Source organism: Muscardinus avellanarius (assembly GCF_963383645.1).
Source record: "Muscardinus avellanarius genome assembly, chromosome: 21".
NCBI classification, from domain to species: Eukaryota; Metazoa; Chordata; class Mammalia; order Rodentia; family Gliridae; genus Muscardinus; species Muscardinus avellanarius.
This window is the reverse complement of record NC_137807.1, coordinates 14,555,976-14,577,700: the sequence shown is the minus strand read 5'-3', so window position 1 is coordinate 14,577,700 and position 21,725 is coordinate 14,555,976. Positions and strand designations below refer to the sequence as shown.

Sequence of the window (21,725 nt, the reverse complement as noted above, 5' to 3'; positions counted from 1 at the left end):
CCCCAGACTGCAAAAAATAATAATAATAATAATAAGTCAATATCACAAAAATACCATCTTACTCTGAGGAACTGTCCCAGAGTGAAGGGTACAGGTGGCCTCTCAGTTTTGAAACACAGCTCTGGCATCACCAAACAACTGGCAAAATCAAGACCTGGGCTGCAGCATGGTGCTGGCAAGTGCCTGTGTTCTTGGGAAACTCACCCTGAAGAACTTGGGTGCAAAGAGGCCTAGTGTTTGCACCTAATTCTGGAATTGCTCAGGTTCAAATGGACGGGAGGGGAGCTGAGAATTGTTCTAAGTGGTAAGGAGCCAGCTCCTGGCTGAAGCCCCGCGTGCATGTGAGGTCTCTCCACCGGAGAGGCTGCGTGGGTCTCGTGGGTCTCGGGACAGCCCCGGAAGCCCAGGGCTGGGCCTGGCCACCTGCCTTGGCCTCGAGAGGCCTGCAGCCCTGAGAGGCAGACACCAGCTGCCACTGCCTCTGCCTCTGGCACAGGTCCGGGAACTCTCCAGCTCCTCTGGCAGCCCCCCTTTATCAGCACCCAATGTCCCCAGGACTCTCCCCCAAGGCTCGTCCTTACCCTCGCTGGGCCGGGAGCCAGTGCCGCCCGACGCCACAGGCCAAACTCTGTCTTCTGCCCCCAGCAGTCGGGCCAGACCTGGCAGCTTCCCGGGACCCGCGGGGACATGCTCTGCCCTCTGGCTCGCACTGGCCCATGAAGGGGACCAGAGAAGGTGTGAGCCAAGGGCTCAGACCCTCCAGGCGCTGACCTGGAGCCAGGAGAAAGGTGCAGACACCCCAACTTCCGCAAGCCCCCCAGGCAGCCCCTGTCCTGGAGCACAGGAGGGTGGCGCTTCCTCCCGGGCCCAGGTTACTCCGCACCCGGGATGGTGGCTCCAGGCGGCACAATGCTCCCCCGCCTCTTCCCTCCAGCCCTCCCCACCCACAGGCTGTCCAGCTTGCTTTTCTTTTTGGGGGGTACTAGGGATTGAACTCAGAGGCCCCAATTGCAGAGGCTGTCCTCAAACCTGTCACCTCCTGTGTCTCAGCCTTCCAAGTACTGAATTACAGGTGTGCACCACCACTGCGAAGGGCTTGCCCACTTGCTTTGAACACCTGCCCGGCATTTCCTGGTCTTCACTCACGGCCATGGTCCAAAGCCAGCCCTGCCCGGGCACCAAAACCCCAGGCAGGTCCTCCCACCCCAGAGCACCCACCCTAACAAAGGCTCCCTTTCAAGTCTCCCAGCCATCTTAGTCTGCTGGGGCTCCACCTGCCGCTGGGGCCCGGGGCCTGGAGAACCCCTCCTGGAGCCTTTCCAGGCAGACACTGGCCACACATAGCAGGGTCTGCTGGACAGGAGGGTGGACCCCACTGTGGGGAGAGCAGCTGGGCAGACAGATGGACAGGGCAAGGGCAGCAGACACGTGCGCTTTATTGACTGTCAATTCCCACACGGGCAGGCGACCACACACCCACCCTCATTTGTCCTTTAGAGAGGCCCAGGACAGGGCCCAGAGCACCGCTCCTACTAAGCCCCATCCTGCCCGCCCTATGTCTGGGCCCTGTCCTGGAGGAGGGGTCTTTCTGCCAGGCGGTTCCAGGTCAGCACTGGGTGAGCCAATGTCACCTCTGCCCCGCCCCAGGAGGGCACACCCCAAGGCACAGTGGTGAAGAGGGCACACAGTCCGGGGCCGCCGGCCTCCCAGTCACTCCACCGCTGTGAAGGTGGGTGGAGTGGGGCGGGGCGGGAGCCCTGTGCCAGTGCGGGGCACGGGCAGGGAGGGCTGGCATGAAGGCTCAGCTCCGGTAGCTCCGGAGCAGGTGGCCGGCTATCACCAGCCTCTGGATCTCGCTGGTGCCCTCGTAGATCTCGGTGATGCGGGCATCGCGGTAGTGCCGCTCAGCGGGCATCTCCGTCACGTACCCCATGCCGCCCAGGATCTGGATGGCCTAGGGCGGAGAGTGGGGCTCAGGAGGCAGAGGTCCCGTGTGGGGAAGACAAGGCCGGGTCTGCCACAGTGAAGGACCCGCTGTGGGGCTGCGAAGGTCCTTGGGCTCACCTGGTGACTGATGGCTGTTGCAGCTTCCGACGCCGCCAGCTTGGCCATGGCCGCCTCCTAGCCAGGGATGGCAGTCAACAACTCCACTTTAGCGAGCCTCCCCAGGTACCATGAACCCAGAGCCCACACTGCCAAGCACAGGGCCCACCAGAGCCCTCCCTCAGCCCCACACCCTGGCCAGGCCTCGGGCCCCCACCCGGGCACCTTGATGAAGGGCTTCTTGTTATCTTTCAGCATGGCAGCGCGCCAGGTCAGCAGCCGGGCACTCTCCAAGGCCAGAGCCATGTCCGCCAGCTTGAACTGCAACAGCAGGGCCCCGGCCCATCAGAAGGAGCCCCTCCTCCCAGGACAGGAGAGAGGGGAGGTGTGGGAGTGGGGGAAGGCTCCCTCCTGCATCCAGGCCCTGCTCTCGAGCCCCAGCCCCATTACCTGGATGCCCTGGAGCCTGGTGATGGGCGCCCCAAAGGCCTTGCGGTTCTCAGCGTAGTTCACAGCGCAGTCGAGGGCAGCCTGGGCAATGCCCAGGGCCTGGGAGGCGATGCCGATGCGGCCCATGTCCAGGGTTTGCTGTGGGGACTGCCCGGTCAGTGGCTGCAAGCTGGGCCCAGGACCTGCCCAGGAACGGCCGCCCAGCCATGCTCACCATGGCTATCTTGAAGCCCATGCCGGGCTCTCCTAGCATGTTCTCCTTGGGGATGCGACAGTCCTCAAAGATGAGGTTGGCCGTGGAGGAGGCCCGGATGCCCAGCTTGTCTTCCTTCTTCCCCAGGGAGAGGCCAGGTGTCGGCATGGGAACCAAAAAGGCACTGATGCCCTGAAAGGCGAGGCTGGCCAGGTCAGGAGCTGGCCTCAGGGACAGCACAGCAGGCCCGCCCCCCGCCTCCCTCGGAGCACAGGCTGGGGACGCCCTCCGCTGGCTTCGGAGGAAGGTGCAGGTTCCCGGAGGGGAAGGGACGGCCCCAGCTGGCCCAGAGTGGGACAGGCCCCGGCAGGGCCCAGGAGGTTCCGACCTAGCAACTGAAATCCCATCCCTGCCCGGGCTCCGCACCTTGTTCTTCAGGGATCTGTCTGTGCTGGCAAAGACCACAGTGGCCGAGGCCTCCCAGGAGTTGGTGATCCAGGCTTTGGTGCCGTTCAGGACCCACGAGTCACCGTCCTCCCGGGCAGTGGTGGCGGCGGCTCCTGCGTCACTGCCATTCCCTGCACACACAGAGACTTAGGACCAGTGTGGACCCACCGTGCCAGGCACCTGCCCTGCCCCCAAAGAGAGCACCAAGACCCTGGGACTCGGGCCCCAAAGGCAGGGAGAACCAAACAGTGCCTGGGCTGCACTAGCTCCCACGGCTCTCCATGGCAGGCTGAGGGCGCAGGGTCAAGTGCGGACGCAGGGCACCATCACCCCACAGAGCCGAGCGCCCAGCCTGGGGTCTCCCCCTGGCCTCACCCCGGGGCACTCAGCTCCCCCCAACTCTGTCACCCTGACTCGGAGGTGGGGGAACTGGGCGAGTACCTGGTTCACTGAGGGCAAAGCAGCCAATTTTGTCGCCGCTGGTGAAAGGCGTGACCCATTTCTGCTTCTGCTCTGCAGAGCCGAACTTGAGGATGGGCCCCAAGTACAGAGACTGGTGGGGAAATGGGGAATGGCTGGAAGCACCCCAAGGCCTGCTGCCTTTAGAGACCCACCCACAGGACCAGGTCCAGGGACGGCTTCGGGAGACGAGGGCCGGGCGAGCCTGCCCACCCCAGGAGCCTCACGTTGTTGACGCTCATGATGACCCCGGTGGAGGCGCAGCCGCGGCTGATCTCCTCCGTGGCGATGGAGTAGGCCAGGTAGTCCAGGCCGGCGCCGCTGAGCTCCTCGGGCACGTCCATGGCCAGAAGGCCCAGCTCGCCCATCTTCTTCACCTGCAGGGACGGAGCGGGCGATGCCGGCAGCTGTGGGGCCCGGCCCACCCACCCAGGCTGCAGCCTGCCGCCCGCTCTCCACGCTGCTCACCCTGGTTCACAGCCACACCTGAGCAGACCCAAGGCCCGGGGCAGGAAGCACCGTGTCAGGTTAAGCTTCCTAAGTGCACACGCATGCACACACTGCTTCCCCAGCTCAGGGCCTTGGCACACACGCGGCTCCCTCCGTCCCGTGTGCCTCTGTGGACGAGGCCTTTTCTCCTCCTCAGCCCAGCTCCCGCACCTGTGGGGAGCCATTAAGGTTTTCCCCTAAAAGAATATTTCTGACTCAGCTGACTGTCCTTCACCCAGAGTCAACAAGGTTTGGGGTCATGGAAAGTTCAAAGTAAAAGGTCTGAGAGAAGATCAGGCGGTGCCGGCGCGAGGGCACTGACTGGCCTGCCTGCCATGTACGTGCTTTGGGTGTCTTTATTGTGTTCAGGCGGTGCCGGCGCGAGGGCACTGACTGGCCTGAAAGTGTATAAATGCTTCAAGAGAAATAAACCCGGGTCGGCCAGTAGAGATAGCGACCCGGGCGTGGACTGGCGATCCTTCCATGCATGAATTAAAATTCTTTGAATTAAATTCATAGAATTGAGTTCTTTCATCCTCACTCCTCTCTTCGGAGCCCGTGCTTTTGCCAGCTGGCTCCGGCACGCATCCCCTCTCTGGGGCTGCCACCTGGAGGCCCCACCTAAAGCCCTCCGTCACACGCTCCTGGCCGCCTTTGCACTATGTGGCTGGAATTTCACATCTACTGATGTGCTTGACTAAGGCCTTCCTCTGTGACGATGAGGCATGGGGACTGTCTTCCCTCACTGCTGTATACCCAGTGCCCGCACAACAATGAATGCAGGAGCCGGCCGCCATGACACACACCTGCCACCCTAGTGCCTGGGAGGCTGAGAGGAAGACCGGAGGCTCAAAGCCAGCCCCAGCAAGTAGCGAGGTGTTGTTTCCAAAGTACAAACTAAAAGAACTGGGGATGTCATTTGGAGGCAGAATGTCCTCTGGGTTCAATTCCCGGTAACCCCTCCCACACACACACAATTTTTTTTTTTTTTTTTTTTTTTTTTGCAGTACCAGGGATGGAACCAGGGGCATTCTACCTCCAAGCGACACTACCAGCCTATTTTTTTTTTTTATTCTTTATTTTGAAACAGGGTCTTACTGGGGATTGAACCCAGGGGCAGTCTACCTCCGAGCTAAACCCCCAGCCCAATTTTTTTCTTATTTGGAAACAGGGTCTCACTAAGTAGCAAAGGGCCTAAATTGCTGAAGCTGGCTTTGAACCTGTGATCCTCCTGTCTCAGCCTCCCAAGTACTGGGATTGTAAGTGCATACCACTACACCCAGCTTTTCGTGAGTGTTTTTGATTCTAGATTGATTGAATCTCCAAATACAGAAGAACCCATAAGTAGAGAGGGCTGGCTATATTTTTATTCCTGGAACCATGTTCTTGCATTATTTTGACTTAAAGGAGTATGCTAGGAATAATGTTTGCAATATTTTCCTCTTTTTCTCTATTTTTTATGGTACTGGGTATTGAACCAAGGGGCATGCTGCCTCTGAGCTACACACCCAGCTGTTTTATTTTTTATTTTGAAATAGGGTCTCACTAAGCTGCAAAGGGTCTTGCTAAGTTGCCAAGATTGGCTGTGAATCTCCATTGTTCTGTCTCAGCCTCCCAAGTACTATGATTCCAGGCATACACTACCGCACTCAGCACCCCCAGCCCTTTTTATTTTTTGTTTGCTTAGAAATAGGGTCTCACTCGGTGACTGAGAGTCTAAGTTGCTGAGGCCAGTCTTGAACCTGTGATCCTTCTGTCTCAGCCTCCCAAGGACTAGGACGATAGGTACGTGCCACCATATCCAGTCTGTTTCTATAATTATTATCACTTCTGGAGATCTGGGTGTAGTTCAGTGGCAGAGCACTTGCCTAGCATGCACGAGGCCATGGGTTCTATCCCGCACTGGAACAACAGCAACAAAAAAAAAAACCTCCTGGATTTTAGTTTGCCTCCACAAAACAGTATGAAAATATATATATTTAGCAGTATTGGGGATGGAACCCAGGGGCATTCTACCTCTGAGCTATACCCCCAGCCCTATTTTTTATTCTTTATTTTGAAACAGGGTCTTACTGAGTTGCAGAGGGCCTCACTAAGTAGCTGAGGCTGTCCGTGAACCACGATCCTCCTGTCTCAGCCTCCCAAATGCTGGGATTACAAGCGTGTGCCACCACGCCCAGCCTCCAAACAGTATTTATAGGATTGTTCTGAGGATTAAGCAAGACAATGTACATAAAACTCACATGTGTACACACACACACACACACACACACACACTATATATATATATATATACATATATATATATGTATATATATATATATATATACACAAAAGCCCAGAAGCTGCTCAGTGGCCAGCGCTCACCACCACCACGTGGCTGACGAGCTCTGGACGTGGCAGTGACCCGGGAGAAGGGGGCACCTTCCAACCTGCTGCCTGGTAATTCTGCAGCATCCTGGATGAGACTGCTTATCTGATGCTGCCTTGAGGGGTTCCCATGGAAACCATCTCACAGACTCCAAGCCCAGGCGGGTTCCTCACCTCCCAAGCGTGGAAATGAAAGGAGGTGACACGGGAGACATTTCCAGGGTAGAGTTAGTAAAAGTTAGCGAGCAGGAAGAAGAAGAAATACAGGGTACGGCTCTGACAGTTTCCACGCGGCTTACTAGACACCATCATCTGAGACAAGAGGGGAAAAGAAGGCAGGCTTCGCACCCACCACTTTATTCAGTAAAAATCCACTGAGCATCTGGGGGTGATGGCTCATGCCTGCAATCCTAGTTCTTGGGAGGGAGGCTGAGACAGGAGGATCCCAGTTCGGGGCCAGCTTCAACAACTTAGCGAGACTGTTTCAAAATAAGAAATAAGCCGGGCGTGGTGGTGCACGCTTGTAATCCCCGCATTCGGGAGGCTGAGACTGGAGGATCGCGGTTCATGGACAGCCTCAGCTACTTAGTGAGGCCCTCTGCAACTCAGTGAGACCCTGTTTCCAAATAAAGAATAAAAATAGGGCTGGGGGTGTCACTCTGAGGTAGAATGCCCCTGGATTCCATCCCCAGTACTGCAAAGAAGAAGGAAGGAAGGAAGGAAGGAAGGAAGGAAGGAAGGAAGGAAGGAAGGAAGGAAGGAAGGAAAATATTGGGCTGGGGCTGTAGCTTGGGGGTAGAATGCCCCTGGGTTCAATCCTCAATACAAAACAATTCACTGAGCAGATGAGAAGAAACTACCTTGTTTTATATGTATAATATATAGACATTCCAGGGTCAGGAAGTCCAAAATTAGCTGGAGGCACCATTCTGTTTCCTATTCCCCTTTATAACAAAATGGCATTGGCAATTCATATTTCTTTTTTTCATTTGTTAGTTTGTGCACGAAAAGACCAAAGTTCAAGTCAGGTTCCGAAGCCAACCAGGCTGCGCTGCCACTGGCGCTCACCCCACCTCGCTCTCGGTCTGGCCTCCCGGGATTCCTCTCTCCTGACCCTTCCCTTGTGAGCTGAACTTTTTTCTTTTTTCTTTTGGTACTGGAGATTAAACTCAGAGGCATTCTACCTCCAGACTACACCCCATCCCTACTTTATTTTTTATTTTGAAACAGGGTCTCACTGAGTTGCTGAGGTTGTCCTTCAACCTGTGACCTTCCTGGGTCAGCCTCCCAAGTGCTGGGATTATAGGCGTGTGTCATCTCTCCTGGCAAAAGTAAACCTACTTTTTTTTTTTTTTTTTTTTGCGGGTCTGGGGATGGAACCCAGGGGCATTCTATCTCCGAGCTATATCCCCTGCCCTATTTTTTTTTTTTATTCTTTATTTTAAAACTGGGTCTCACTCAGTTGCAGAGGGCCTCACTAAGTAGCGGAGGCTGTCCGCGAACCGCGATCCTCCGGTCTCAGCCTCCAGAATGCTGGGATTACAAGCGTGCGCCACCGCGCCCGGCTTCTACTTTTTGAGGGAAACAAAAATTCTTCAGGACAAAAATGATCAGCAACCACTAAGGCAGGGGTGGCTCCGAAGCCTGTATCCAACCCCGCGAGCCCCGCGAGCACAGAGTGAGAAGTGGAATCTCTAGCTTTGATTTTCTCATCTGAAAACGGGAGCTAATGAAGAGCTACCTTATTGTGTTGCCCTGAAGGTTAAACGAGCCGGGCACAGTGCTGCACACCTGTGATCCCAGTACTTGGGAGGCTGAGACAGGAGGATTGCAGGGTTGTGGCCAGCCTCAGCTACTCAGTGAGACCCTGTTTTTTTTGTTGTGTGTGTGTGTGTTGAGGGTGGAACTCAGGGGCTTTTCTACCTCCAGGCTATACTCCCAGACCTATTTTATACTTTATTTGGAAACAGGGTCTCACTAAGTTGCTGAGAGCCTCATTAAGTAGCTGAGGCTGGCTTCGAACCTGTGCGATCCTCCTGTCTTAGTCTCCCAAGCGCTGGGATTATAAGTGTGTGCCACCATGCCAGGCTGAGACCCTGTTTCAAAATAAAGAATAAAATAGGGCTGTGGGGTGTAGCTCAGAAGTAGAATGCCCTTGGGTTCAATCCCCAGTAACACACCCACACACACCAAAAAAATAGACTAAATGAGTTAAATACACGTGCACACGCGCGCACGCACTCACACACACACACACCCCTAAGATATGCAAATGTTTATCTTGGGTTAGCTGTCAATGTTATTATTGTGTGATTTAGAGTTTTGTTTTTGCTGGGTATGTGTGTGCAGTGCTGGAGATGGAGCCAGGGCCTCCCACGTGCTAGGCAAGTGCCCCTCCACTCTGCTGCACTCCCGTCCCCATTACTATGGCTTTGGAACACTCACTGTATTGTTTAGAATTATTCAAACATGCCTGTTATCTGTGTACGTCTAGTTCCTTGAGCCTTCTGCCTGTTGCAACCCTGGATTCCCTTCTATACCTGGGAGCTCAGCAGCACGTACAGGGACGAGGATAAAAGCAGAGTAAACAGGCCTCAATCCTCAGCTAAGAGAAGCAAACCGGACTAATCACGCGTCTCACTGGCACCAAATGGGCACCCAGCTTCTGTGGTGAAGTGGCAGATCAGAAGACCTCGCGCGCTGGGCATAATGGCATGCACTTGTAATCCCAGTACTTGCGAGGCTGAGACAGGAGGTTTGCAGGTTCAAGACCAGCCTTAGCTACCTAGTGAGGCCTTCTGCAACTCAGGGAGACCCTGGTTCAAAATAAAAAATAAAGCCAGGTGTGGTGGCCCATGCTTGTAAATCCCCGCACTTGGGAGGCTGAGACAGGAGGATTGCACAGGTTCGAAGCCAGCCTCAGCTACTTAGTGAGGCTCTCAGCAACTTAGTGAGACCCTGTTTCTAATAAAATATAAAATAGGTCTGGGAGTATAGCCCAGAGGTAGAAAGCCTCTGGGCTCCATCCCCTGTGCCACCAAAAAGAAATTAAAATAATAAATAAATAAAAAATAAAAAATAAAAAGGCTGGGGTGTAGCTCAGATGCAGCATGCCCCTGGGCTCAATCTCCAACACCAAAACACAAAAACTGAAGACCTGGCCCCTGTCCTCCCCAGCTACACAACCCAAGGCTACGGGGTGACCTGTAAACAGGACCACATAAGAGCGGCCCTCATGAGAGTCTCCACATGGGGACGCCTGGCAAGTAACAAAGCAACACAGATGGCATCACGGTGCCGTCACGGGCAGAAGCCCTTACCACACGACCCCGCGTGCCCAGAGGGAGCGCTGCCTCGCTGGCCCCCTCCTCCCAGCGCCATTTCTGCAACCATTTGGAAGGTTTAACCTGCAATGTCCCCAGCCCCATAAAGCAAGCAGGAGAGGACAAACCAGAGGACTAGTGAGGGGCAGGCTGGGGAACACTTGCTTCTTTATTTTTTTCCCTTGTGGCACCGGGGATGGAACCCAGGGGCATTCGACCTTCCTGTCTGGTTTTTTATTCTTTATTTTGAAACAGGGTCTCACTGAGTTGCGGAGGGCCTAAGTAGCTGAGGCTGTCCATGAACTGTGTTCCTCCAGTCTCAGCCCCCCGAATGCTGGGATTACAAACGTGCGCCACCGCGCCCGGCTTCTACTTTTTGAGGGAAACAAAAATTCTTCAGGACAAAAATGATCAGCAACCACTAAGGCAGGGGTGGCTCCGAAGCCTGTATCCAACCCTGCGAGCACAGAGTGAGAAGCGGATGACAAGTGTGCCACCGCCCGGCTTGGAAAGCCTTCTCCCACCACAGCAAATCCCTGTCTATGCACTGGGAGTACCTGCAGAGAGTACAATGGAGGCCAAAGAAAGCGGCAGTTGCCACTTTTGCAGGAAGACGCCAGCGCGCACGCCGGCCTGGCTCTGAGGCCGTGCCCTCGGCTGGCCTGCTGTGCTGGGGCTCCTCTGTTTCTTCCCTTTCGCTCCTCTCCAGGGTCTGCCTGTGTTCACGACTCCATTAATGCGGCTCCAAGCGGAGTCAGCTCCACCCACCAGCTCACCTCGCAAAGCCACCTCACTCCTTTGTCTGAACTTTCTCAACTGTAATGAGATAAACAACTATTTTTTGTTTTCTGGTGTGTGTGTGTGTTACTACGGATTGGACCCAGGGGTGCTCTACCTCTGAGTTACAACTCAGCCCTATTTTTATTTTGTGGTACTAGGGATGGAACCCAGGGGCTTTTCCACCTCCGGGTTACACTCCCAGACCTATTTTGTATTTTGTCTGGAAACAGGGTCTCACTAAGTTGCCGAGAGCCTCACTCAGTAGCTGAGGCTGGCTTCGAATCTGCGTGATCCTCCTGTCTCAGCCTCCCAAGCGCGGGGATTATAAGTGTGCGCCACCATGCCCAGCCCTATTTTAATTTTTATTTGGAAACAGGGTCTCACTAAGTTGCAGAGGGCCTCCGATATGTTGCTGAGGCTGGTTGTGAATCTCTAACCCTCCTGTCTCAGCCTCCCATGTACTACGATTACAGGCAGGTGTCACCACACCCACCCACAACTGCTCTATTAACAGCTGCCATGGTTCAAGGGCCAGGTATTATTTTACATAATCTTTGCAACTATTCCAGAAAGAAAAATGGAGATTACATTAAGTAGGGAAGCCTTTGGGATTAAGTAAATGACTCAGAGCCAATACCTCTAAGTTACCCAACCGATTTTGGCACCCAGAATGCCACTTGCCTGCGCAGCTCTGCGTCCCTCAGGTCTCCTACAGTGACCTACAAATACTCATGAAGCCAGGCGGCCCCAAGGCCTGCAGGGCAGGTATATGGTAAGCACAATACTTTTACTTTTATTTTTTTGGTGGTACTGGAGGTGGAATCCAGAGGCTTTCTACCTCCAGGCTGTACTCCAGACCTATTTTATATTTTATTTGGCAACAGGGTCTGAGAGCCTGCTGAGAGCCTCACTAAGTAGCTGAGGCTGGCTTCGAACCTGTGCAATTCTCCTATCTCAGCCTCCCAAGCACAGGGATTACAAGCGTGTGCCACCATGCTCGGCAGCACAATACTGTTTTAAGGGGTGAAGTGGTGCTTAGGACTGAACCCAGGGGTAGTTCTATCTCTGAGCTATACCCCCAGTCCTCTTTATTTTTTATTTCAAAACAGGGTCTTGCTAAATTGCTGAGGCTGGCCTGGAACCTGTGACCCTCCCATCTCCACTTCCCAGGTTCTAGGATTATAGGAGTGTGCTACTGCACCAGGTGGGCCATAACTCTTGAATTTCTCAGACTGAAAAACAAGCCAAGCCAAGCAAGTTGGTTTGTGCCTGTAATCCAGTGTTTGGGAGCCTGAGACAAGAGCCTGGTGGTGTGAAGTCAGCATGAGCACCTTAGTAAGACCCTGTTTCAAAAAAATAAAAAAATAATAGCCGGGCGTGGTGGCGCACGCTTGTAATCCCCGCGCTTGGGAGGCTGACACAGGAGGGTCGCACAGGTTCGAAGCCAGCCTCAGCTACTTAGTGAGGCTTTTAGCTACTTAGTGAGACCCTGTTTCCAAATAATATATAAAATAGGTCTGGGAGTATAGCCTGGAGGTAGAAAGCCTCTGAGTTCCACCCCCAGCACCACCAAAAAATTAAAAAATTAAAAAATTAAAAATTAAAGGGCTAGGGGTGTAGCTTGAAGGTAGAGTGCCTCTGGGTTCAAACTCCAGTACCAGGAAAGAGAGGAAGGTGGGGGGAGGGTAGATCAGAAGAGTCTAGAAACGTATATCCTTTCATGGCTCACTGATTCAACAAACGTCTACTGAGCATTCGCACTGTGCCTGGCCAGGGGACCAGCAGCAACAGTGACGCCCACACATGGGGGAACACAGAAGCAGCTTGTTGGTGAGGCTCTCCGCCCTGGGAGGAGAGGCCCCGGGCTCACGTCCTGGCTCTGCAGTGGACAGTCCCGGGACCCTGGGCACACTACTCAACGCTCACGAGCTGAAGTTTCATCAGCGTCCAGCGAGGCGCAGCGCCAGCACCTCTCACAGCGCCGTGGTGAGGAGTGCCTGACACTATCCCCGTGCTCGGGCGGTGCGGAGCGCCTGGCCAGCCTCCCGTGAGCACCCACAGCCCTACCCACGGCCCTGGTGCCACGGTGCCGGCCACCTGGCAAGCGTGTCAGCCACCCACCATTTACTACCGTCCTTCCTTTTCATTTTTTATTTTTGGTATTGGGGATTGTGAACCCAGAGGCATTCTACCTTCGAGCTACACCCCCAACCTGATTTTATTTTTATTCTGAAACAGGGTCTCACTAGGTGAAACAGAGTTTCACTACCTGATGCCCTCCAACCTTCTGTCCTCCTGTCTCAGCCTCCACAGTACTGGAATTACAGGCCTGTGCCACTAGGCCCAGCTTATTTTATTTTGGTGCTCGGGATGCTTCCGGCCCTACTTTATTTTTTATTTGGAAACAGAATCTTGCTAAGTTGCGGAGAGCCTTGCTGAGTTGCTGATGCTGGCCTCGAACCTATGATACTCCTGTCTCAACCTCGTAAGTACTGGGATTACAGGTGTGCACCACCGTGCCTGGCTTACTATTGTTGTTTTGCAAGTTAAATCCTGGCTAAAGGCCCCACGGTGGCCAAAGGAAACCTTCAGAGCACTCTCAGGGCTCCCAGCCCTGCTCTAGGGTTCCTTGGCTCTCCGTGCCCCTGGCCGACACCGTCACCCTCACCGCTGTCACCACTCATCCACGTGCAGACAGCCACCGGAGCGGGCTCCAAGGCTGACGTGCTCACCTGAGCCGCTGGGAAGAGATGCTCCTTGTCTATCTGGGCTGCAACGGGCACCAGCTCCTTCTCAGCGAAGTCCCTGCATGTCTGCCGCAACATCTGGTGTGTCTCGGGCAGTTCCACAGACTGGTAGATGGTGTGTAACCTCCGCCAGCCCCGAGGACGCAGAACTACCAGCAGGAAGAGCGAGGGTCAGTAGAGGGAGGAAGCAAGCAATCTTGACTAGTAATTACAACCAACAGCCAGGTGTGGCGGAGCACGCCTGTAATCCCAGTACTTGGGAGGCTGAGACAGGAGGATCCCAGGTTCAAGGACAGCCTCGGCAAGTAGTGAGACTCCCATCAATGCAGCGAGACCCTGTTTTCAAATAAGAAATGAAACTGGGCTGGGGGTGTAGCTTGAAGGTAGAATGCCTCTGGATTCAATCCCCAGTACCACAAAAAATAAATAAATACAATAGGGCTGGAAGTGTAGCTTGGATAATGATGATCGTGATTCATTAACTCAAAGGTTCTCTACCAGGGTAGGATGCTGCCTACCCCCAGGGACATCTGGTAATGTCTGGAGATACTTTGGTTGTTAAAACTAGAAAGGGGAAAGCTATCAGCATCCATTGGGTAGAGGCCAGGGATACTACTAAACACCCCGCCATGCACAAGAGAGCCTCCACATAAAAGAATCATGGAGCAGGTACACACCCATAATTCCAGTTACTCGGGAAGTGGAAGCAGGAAGATTACAATTTCGAGGCCAGCCTCAAGACCCTATCTAGAAATAAAATAAAAAGGACTAGCTAGACATGGTGGCACATGCTTATCATCCCAGCATGTGGGAGGCTGAGACAGGAGGATTGCAGGTTCAGAATTGGTCTTGGCAACTTAATGAGGCTCTCAGCAACCTAATGAGACCCTGTTTCCAAATAAGAAATAAAATTGGGCCTGGGGTGTAGCTCGGAGGTAGAATGTCTCTGGGTTCAATCTGCAGTACCAAAAAATAAATAGCCAGGCGTGGTCACCCATGCTCCTCATCTCAGTACTTGGGAGGCTGAGACATGAGGATCGCAGGTTTGTGACCAACCTCAGCTACTTAGTGAGGCCCTCTGCAACTTAGTGAGACTCTGTTTCCAAATAAAGAATAAAAAATAGGGATGGGGGTGTAGATGGGAGGTAGAATGCCCCTGGATCAATCCCTAGTAATAAATAAATAAACAAATAAATAAATGGACTGGAGATGTAGATCAGTGGTATAGTGCTTGCCTAGCATGTGGGAAGCCCTGGGATCAATACTCGGTGCTGAAAAAAAATTATTTCTCATTTATGCCCTGCATGGTGACAGGGCCTATAGTCTCAGCTACTCAGGAGGCTGAGGCAGGAAGATTACTCATGCCCAGGAGTTGAAGAGTGGCCTGGCCAAGACCCTTCTTAAAAAAAAAAAAAAAAAATCAGCCCAGTCAATAGTGCTGCTGTTGAAAAAACCCCAGGCTGTTTTTTGTTTGCTTGTTTTTTTTTGGTTTTTTTGTTGTTGTTGTTGTTGTTTTTTGTTTTTTGTATTGTACTGAGGATGAAACCCAGGGGCAAGCTACATCCCTGGCCCTATTTTTATTTATTTATTTATTCCATTACTGGGATTGGAACCCAGGAGCATTCTACTTTTGTGGCACAACCATGGCCCTATTATATGCTTTATTTTGAAACAGGGTCTCACTAAGTTGTGGAGGGCCTCATAAGTTGTTGAGGCTGGCAGCGAACCTGTGATCCTCCTGTCTCAGCCTTCCAAGTACTGGGGTTACAAGCGGGAGCCACCACACCCAAATTTTATTTTTATTTTGAAACAGAGTCTTGCAAGGTTGATGAGAGCCACACTACTTGTGGTGCTGGGGATAGAACCCAAGGGCATTCTACCTCCGAGCTACACCCCCAGCCCTATTTTTATTCTTTATTTTGAAACAGAGTCTCACTAAATTGAGGATGGCCTAAGTAGCTGAGGCTGTCGCAAACCGCGATCCTCCGGTCTCAGTCTCTCAAATGCTGGGATGACAAGCGTGCGCCACCACGCCAGGCTCGGGTTTTAACTTTAGTGTTTAACGTTAGGGTTTTAACTTCACCAGGCCTCAGTGTCTATAAAATGTGGACAACAATAGCACTCGGTTCCTGAGAGCGGGAGGATAGAAGAAATATTGCCAGGGGGGCTTGGCACAGCTGTCAATCGAGGGTCCCTGTTTTCACTGGGGGTGAAGGATCTGGAAACCTTGGCCATAGGCGTCTTGCTACAAACGATGGGAAAGTCCTGTATTAGAGAACCAGCACCGGCCAACACCACGGAACACCTGCTCGGTGCCAAGCTCGGTACTAAGTGTCGTACACACCCTGCGATTTAACCCTGGCAACAGTGGTACTCCCTCGTGGTCAATTGACACCTGGCCTAACTGAGGCTGCGAGGGGCCGAGCGCCCGGTCCAAGGTCACGGGCCCGAGCCAGACCCAGCAGGGGCGGCCGCGGGGCCGAGTGGGCGCGGGCGGCCGGGCTGGCGCCGCCGGGGTCGCGGAGGGCCGGCCGGCCGGCGGGGAGGCAACTGGGGCAAAGGCCGCGCGCCCGCCCACCCGCCCGCAGGTGCCGCTGCCCGGCGGACGACCGCGCAGGGCCGCGCAGGGCCGGCAGCGCGACCCTCGACCTCTCGGCGCCGCGGCCGCGGCCTGCGCCGCAGCAGAGGCCACTCACCTCCGCGGAGCGGGCCGCAGGCCCGGGACAGCAGCGCGGCGGCCATGAGCGGCGGACTGGACGCTGGGCCGCTCCTCTGCGCTCCGGTTCCGGACAGCGGGAGGCGGGGCCGCGGACAGAGGCCACGCCCCGGGCCGCGGGAGGCGGGTTCGGAGCTCAGAAGCCACGCCCCGGGGTGCGGGAGGCGGGGCCGCGGACAGAGGCCACGCCCCGGGCCGCGGGAGGCGGGGCCGGAGCTCAGAAGCCACGCCCCGGGGTGCGGGAGGCGGGGCCGGCGGGCAGAGGCCACGCCCCGGGCCGCGGGAGGCGGGGCCGGAAGGCATTGGCCAGAACCAAGGCCGCGGGAGGCGGGGCCCGAAGGCAGAGGCCACGCCCCGGGGCGCGAGGGCGGGGCGGGGCCTCCCGCGGAGAGGGGTGGGTAACTTCCTGTGCGTGGGCCGGTCCTGCTGTCTGCCTTTATCCCTTAAAAACAAAAAAAGTGCCGCCGGGCGTGGCGGCGCGCGCCTGAGATCCCACCCTGGGGAGGCTGAGACCGGAGGAGGATCGCGGTTCCCGGACAGCCCCAGCTATTTAGCGAGGCCCTCCAATTAAGACCCTGTTTCAAAAATAAAAAGGTAATCCCACCATTTGGGAGGCTGAGACATTAGGGTGGGGATCTCAGCTCCTTAGTGAGGCCCTTTGAACTCAGTGAGTCCCTGTTTCAACATAAAGAATAAAAAAAATAGGGCTGTGGGTGGAGCTCGGAGGTAGAATGTCCTGGGTTACATCTCCAGACCCGAGGGGGAGGGGAAAAAAAGCCAACAGTTCAAAGCCAAAGATGTCTGCAAAAATGGTATAACGGTCTTTGTGTGTGTGTGTGTGTGTGTGTGTGTGTGTGTGTGTGTGTGTGTGTGTGGTACTGGGGGTGGAACACAGGGGCATTCTACCTCTGAGCTACCCCCTTAGCCCTATTTGTTATTCTTTATTTGGAAACAGGGTCTCACTGAATGGCTGAGAGCCTCAATAAGTAGTCAAGGCTGGCTTTGAACCTACACAGTCCTCCCATCTCAGCCTCCCAAGTACTGGGATTACAAGCGTGCGCCACCACCCCGGCTTCTTACTAAACTTTAAGAAGACATTATAAACCAGGTGTGGTGGCGCACGCTTGTAATCCCAGTACTTGGGAGGCTAAAACAGTAGGATTAGGGTTCTTGGCCAGCCTCAGCTACTTAGTCAGGTGAGTTCCTTTGCAATTCAGTGAGATCCTGTTTCAAAATAAAGAATAAAAAATAAGGCTAGGGGTATAGCTCGAAGGTAGAATGTCCCTGGGTTCAATCCCCAGTACAAAAAGAAAGAGAAAGAAAGAAAGAAAGAAAGAAAGAAAGAAAGAAAGAAAGAAAGAAAGAAAGAAAGAAAGATAGATTGATTAGTAAGAGAGCGGGTGTGGTGGTGCATGCCCATGATCCCAGTACTTGGGAGAATGAGGAGAATTGCAGGTTTGAGGACAGCCTCAGCAACGTAGGGAGACTCTTGGCAATTTAGCAAGAAAAAATAAAATAATGTTGGGGGTGTAGCTTGGAAGTAGAATGCCCCTGGCTTTAATCCCCAGTACTAAACAAAAACAAAACAGCAAGGTCCTCAGTATCACTCTAAAATTAATCTCTCAGCCGGGCATGGTGGCACACACTTGTAATCCCAGTACTTGGGAGGCTGAGATAGGATGATTGCAGGTTCAAAGCTAGCCTCAGCTACTTAATAAGACTCTCTGCAATTTAGTGAGACTCTGTTTCAAAATAAAGAATGAAAATTAGAGCTGGGGATATAGCTCCAAGGAAGAGCGCCCCTGGGTTCAATGCCCAACACTGCAAATAAATAAATAAAAATAAAAAGATAGATAGATAAAATAAGAAGGGCTGTAAGTGCAGTTCAGAGGAAGGGCATGTCTGGATGCAACCTCTGGTACATACACAATCCAAGAGAACAGAGGGGAAAATAAGTGAGTCATGTTTGTGAGCAGACACCAATAGTAATTGCTTTGGGTGCCCCAGCTAAACCAGGCTCTTATTTAAGCATTGGTGATGGGATTAAACCCAGGGGCTTTGCCTGGTAAGCACATGCTCTATCCTGAGCTATGTTCTCAGCCCCCGATTTAAAAAATCTATCAGTTGTGCCGGGCGTGGTGGCGCACACTTGTAATCCCAGCATTCGGGAGGCTGAGACCAGAGGAACACGGTTCGCGGCAAGCCTCAGCTACTCAGTGAGGCCCTCCGCAACTTAGTGAGACCCTGTTTCAAAATAAAGAATAAAAAATAGGGCTGGGGGTATAGCTTGGAGATCGAATGCCCCTGGGTTCTATCCCCAGACCTGCAAAAAAAAAAAAAAAAAAAAAAAATCTATCAGTTGCGACCGTAAATATGGCTGTGAGGGGTTTGTTTTGGATATGAGTTCATTTTAAGTGTACAAGTTTTCCAAGAGACAGAATCAGATTGGATCTAAGAGGATGAAGCAAGAAGGAATTGTCTCCCAACACACAGAACTCAAGGGAAGTTTCTGAGTTGGCTGTGATGAAATGTCCTGTTCTGACTGTGATGAGGCAGTAAGACGTCAGCATTTATAAAATGCACTGAACTTTTCTTTGGGGGAAGGGGTACTTGGAATGGAACCTAGGCATATTCTACCTCAGCTACATCCCCCAGCCCTTTTTGTTTTGAAACGGGGTCCCACTAGGTTGCTGAGTGTCTGGCTGCATTGCTGAGGCTGTTCTCGAACCTGCGATCTTCCTGTATCAGACTCCCAAGTACCGGGATTGCAGGTATGTGCCACCATGCCCAGCTCAAACTGTATTGAGGTACATTTTACTGTCAAATCCACCTATCTTTAAAAGGTGTTATAAGTTTTCAATTCTCAAAGCCCCCTAACAACACTCTCCCATGAGCTCCCTAGAAAGCAACTCTCCACTCAACAGAAAGGCCGTGGAACAGCTGAGAAGTCTGGAGTCCACTATGCCACCCCTGCCCTCCAGCCCCTCCCGGGCCCACGCAGGAGGAGACAAGACAGCGTCGACATACTGTGAAAATCTTTTATTTGTCTCTTGTGGCAAAATAACATCTTATACAAATAAGTCATCTAGTTTACTTTGAACGAAGACAATACAAACTGGAATGTGGGCCTCCAGTGAAGGGGGGGGGCAGAGCAGTCACCGATGTTTCTGATGTTGCAAAAAATAGATTTACAGGGGAAAAATAGAGTATCGCGACTTCAGTGACTTTACACGCTCTGTATACGCCAAGGGGCAGACCCGCCTCCGCCAGCTCCTCGTGGCGAGATGCTGGGACACGGACGTAGCTCAACTACGAGGCCCCTGTCCAGGGAGAGCGGCACCTGCGGTGCCAGGCAACCCTCGCGCCCCTGCAAGGGGCCTGCCGTAATGGTTAGGACACTCCTCACCCCAGACCTCACTGATGGCACGGTGACATCGCCATCAGAAGGGACCTCACAAAGAAAAGACAACACAAGGGGCCTTCCAGGGGTGGGTGACACACTAAGGCAGGACTCACCCCGTTTGCACCTTAGATACAACCCATTAAATCCCGTCCAGCATGGTCCACTCGAACTGAAAATACAAGCTGAAGATGCCCAGTCACTGCACCTCAATCACCTGGTCTACCGTCAGCACCAGACATCTGCAAACCGCTGTCCCAGGTATCGCCAGCCAGATGCTCAAAGTCTGCAGTGCCTTCAGGAGGTACAAGCCCCTCAGAAGGATTTCTCTGCGAGTCAGCTTTGAGCTAACTCAAAACAGCCTTTAGTCCCAACTATTTCCAAGCATTACTTCCTATGCTTACTTTTTTTGTGTGTATAGTACTAGGGATGGAACCCAGGGGCATTTTACCTCTGAGTACACCTCCAGCCCTACTTTATTTTGAAACAGGGTCTCACTAAGTTGCTGAGGACCTAAGTAGCTGAGGGCTGACCACAAACCTGCGATCCTCCCGACTCGGCCTCCTAAGTACTGGGATTACAAGCATGCACCACTACGCCTGGCTCTAAGCTTATATTTTAAAACAGAAGGAAATCAGGTCTTCTTTAGAGCAGCTTAGCCTGAAGGCGGCCCAGGCAAGGAGAGGTCCTCTCCAGGGATTCCCAGACAGGACAGGCAGGAGGAGTAGAGCAGGGGCCATGCCCTGGGTGAGTGTGCCAGCGGCTGGGCGAGTGCCCCGGCGCTGCCTCTAAACCGCCTGCTCTGGCCAGAGGCTTGGACCCCCAGCAGGCGGCCTGTTTTGCTTCCCTCCCATTGTATCGCCTGCAAGATCACTGCTGTCAACAATTCAGACTCCCTGACGCCATGGCCTCCTGGCTCAACTTTTTTTTTTGCAGCACTGGGGATGGAACCCAGGGGCATCCTACTCTGAGCTATACCCCCAGCCCTGTTTTCTATTCCTTATTTTGAAACAGGGTCTAAGCTGCAAAGGGCCTCACTAGGTAGCTGTCCTTGAACTGTGATATTCCTGTCTCTGCCTCACACATGCTGGAATTACAAGCCTGTGCCACCACACTCGGCTTTTTTTTTTTTTTTTTTGGTACTAGGGATGGAACACAGGGGCATTCTACCTCCAAGCTACACCCCCAGCCCTATATTTTATTTTTTATTTTGAAACAGGGTCTCATTGAGTTGCAAAAAGCCTAAGTAGCTGAGGCTGTCCTCAAATTGCAATCCTCCTATCTCAGTCTCCTGAATGCTGGAATTACACACATATGCCACCACGCCCGGCTCTGGCTCAACTTCTGATTGATTCAGTTACTCAGAAAAATTATGAGTTCCAATTCCTTCCTCTATTTAGGTACAAAAGCTTGAATTGTATGTGTGTGTGGTGCTGGGGACTGAACCCAGGGTCATTCTACCTCCAAGCTACACCTCCAGCCCTATTTTTTATTCTTTATTTTGAAACAGTCTAAGTTGCAAAGGGCCCCACTATGTAGCCGAGGCAGGCCATGAACCCAGATCCTCCTGTCTCGTAGTAGGATTACAAGTATGCGCCACCATGCCTGACTAAAAGCTTGAATTCTGAACTCATCCCAGCAAACACCCAGAATGGTCATGCTTCTCAGGACTTTAGAGCCCCTGTTACAGAGCACTGGACCTTCAGGAGCAGGGGGTGTTGAAGCCCTGCCCTGAGAGCACTTGACCTCAAAATGGTCTCCAGTGAGAGTCAGGGGAGCACTACTGCGGCCAGGCACCTGCCTCCCTTCACCCTCCAAGCAAAGCTAGCACTGCATGTAACGGAGAGCCCACGGTGCAGAGTCTGCTCTGGGGCACATTTTCAAAATACACTTTATTCAGCAGGACTCTGGGCAGCTACAGAAAGCACATCCTAGGTCCTATTTAAATATAACATGGAAGAATTTTTCCCAGAGAGATGTTCTGAAGCTTGACAGGAACATGCAAATCCACTCATGGAGCCACAGTGAGAAACGAGGTGAGATGGTGCTGACGTCTGCCCAGTGGGGAGCGACGAAGCGATCCCGCTTTCCCCAGCAGCACGGGGACAGAGCCACGGGTAAGGCACCTGATTTGGAGTCAACTCCAGTTCTGAGATACATTGGTGTGGACGAGGCACCCATGCCACAGGGTCATGGTCTCCCTCCTCCCTTGGCAGGCGGGGCCAGCTCCGCACACAGGGCAACCAGAGCTTTCTCAGTGAGAAAGCTGAGGGCGCCAGGATCTGACATGGGGATTCTGGCCAGGCAC

At 53.3% G+C, this 21,725-nt stretch overlaps 1 protein-coding gene across 1 annotated transcript; it reads right to left on the bottom strand.

The window, feature by feature from the left end:
- Positions 1 to 1,801: 1,801 nt before the first annotated feature.
- ACADS (acyl-CoA dehydrogenase short chain) lies at positions 1,802 to 16,043 on the bottom strand (the record flags this gene model as incomplete). Its single annotated transcript, XM_080717521.1, has 10 exons — positions 1,802 to 1,954; positions 2,065 to 2,121; positions 2,269 to 2,364; positions 2,494 to 2,631; positions 2,708 to 2,878; positions 3,113 to 3,264; positions 3,575 to 3,686; positions 3,820 to 3,969; positions 13,287 to 13,450; positions 15,998 to 16,043. 10 exons carry the CDS (start codon positions 16,041 to 16,043, stop codon positions 1,802 to 1,804), a joined length of 1,239 nt encoding a protein of 412 aa, XP_080573647.1.
- Positions 16,044 to 21,725: the final 5,682 nt, after the last annotated feature.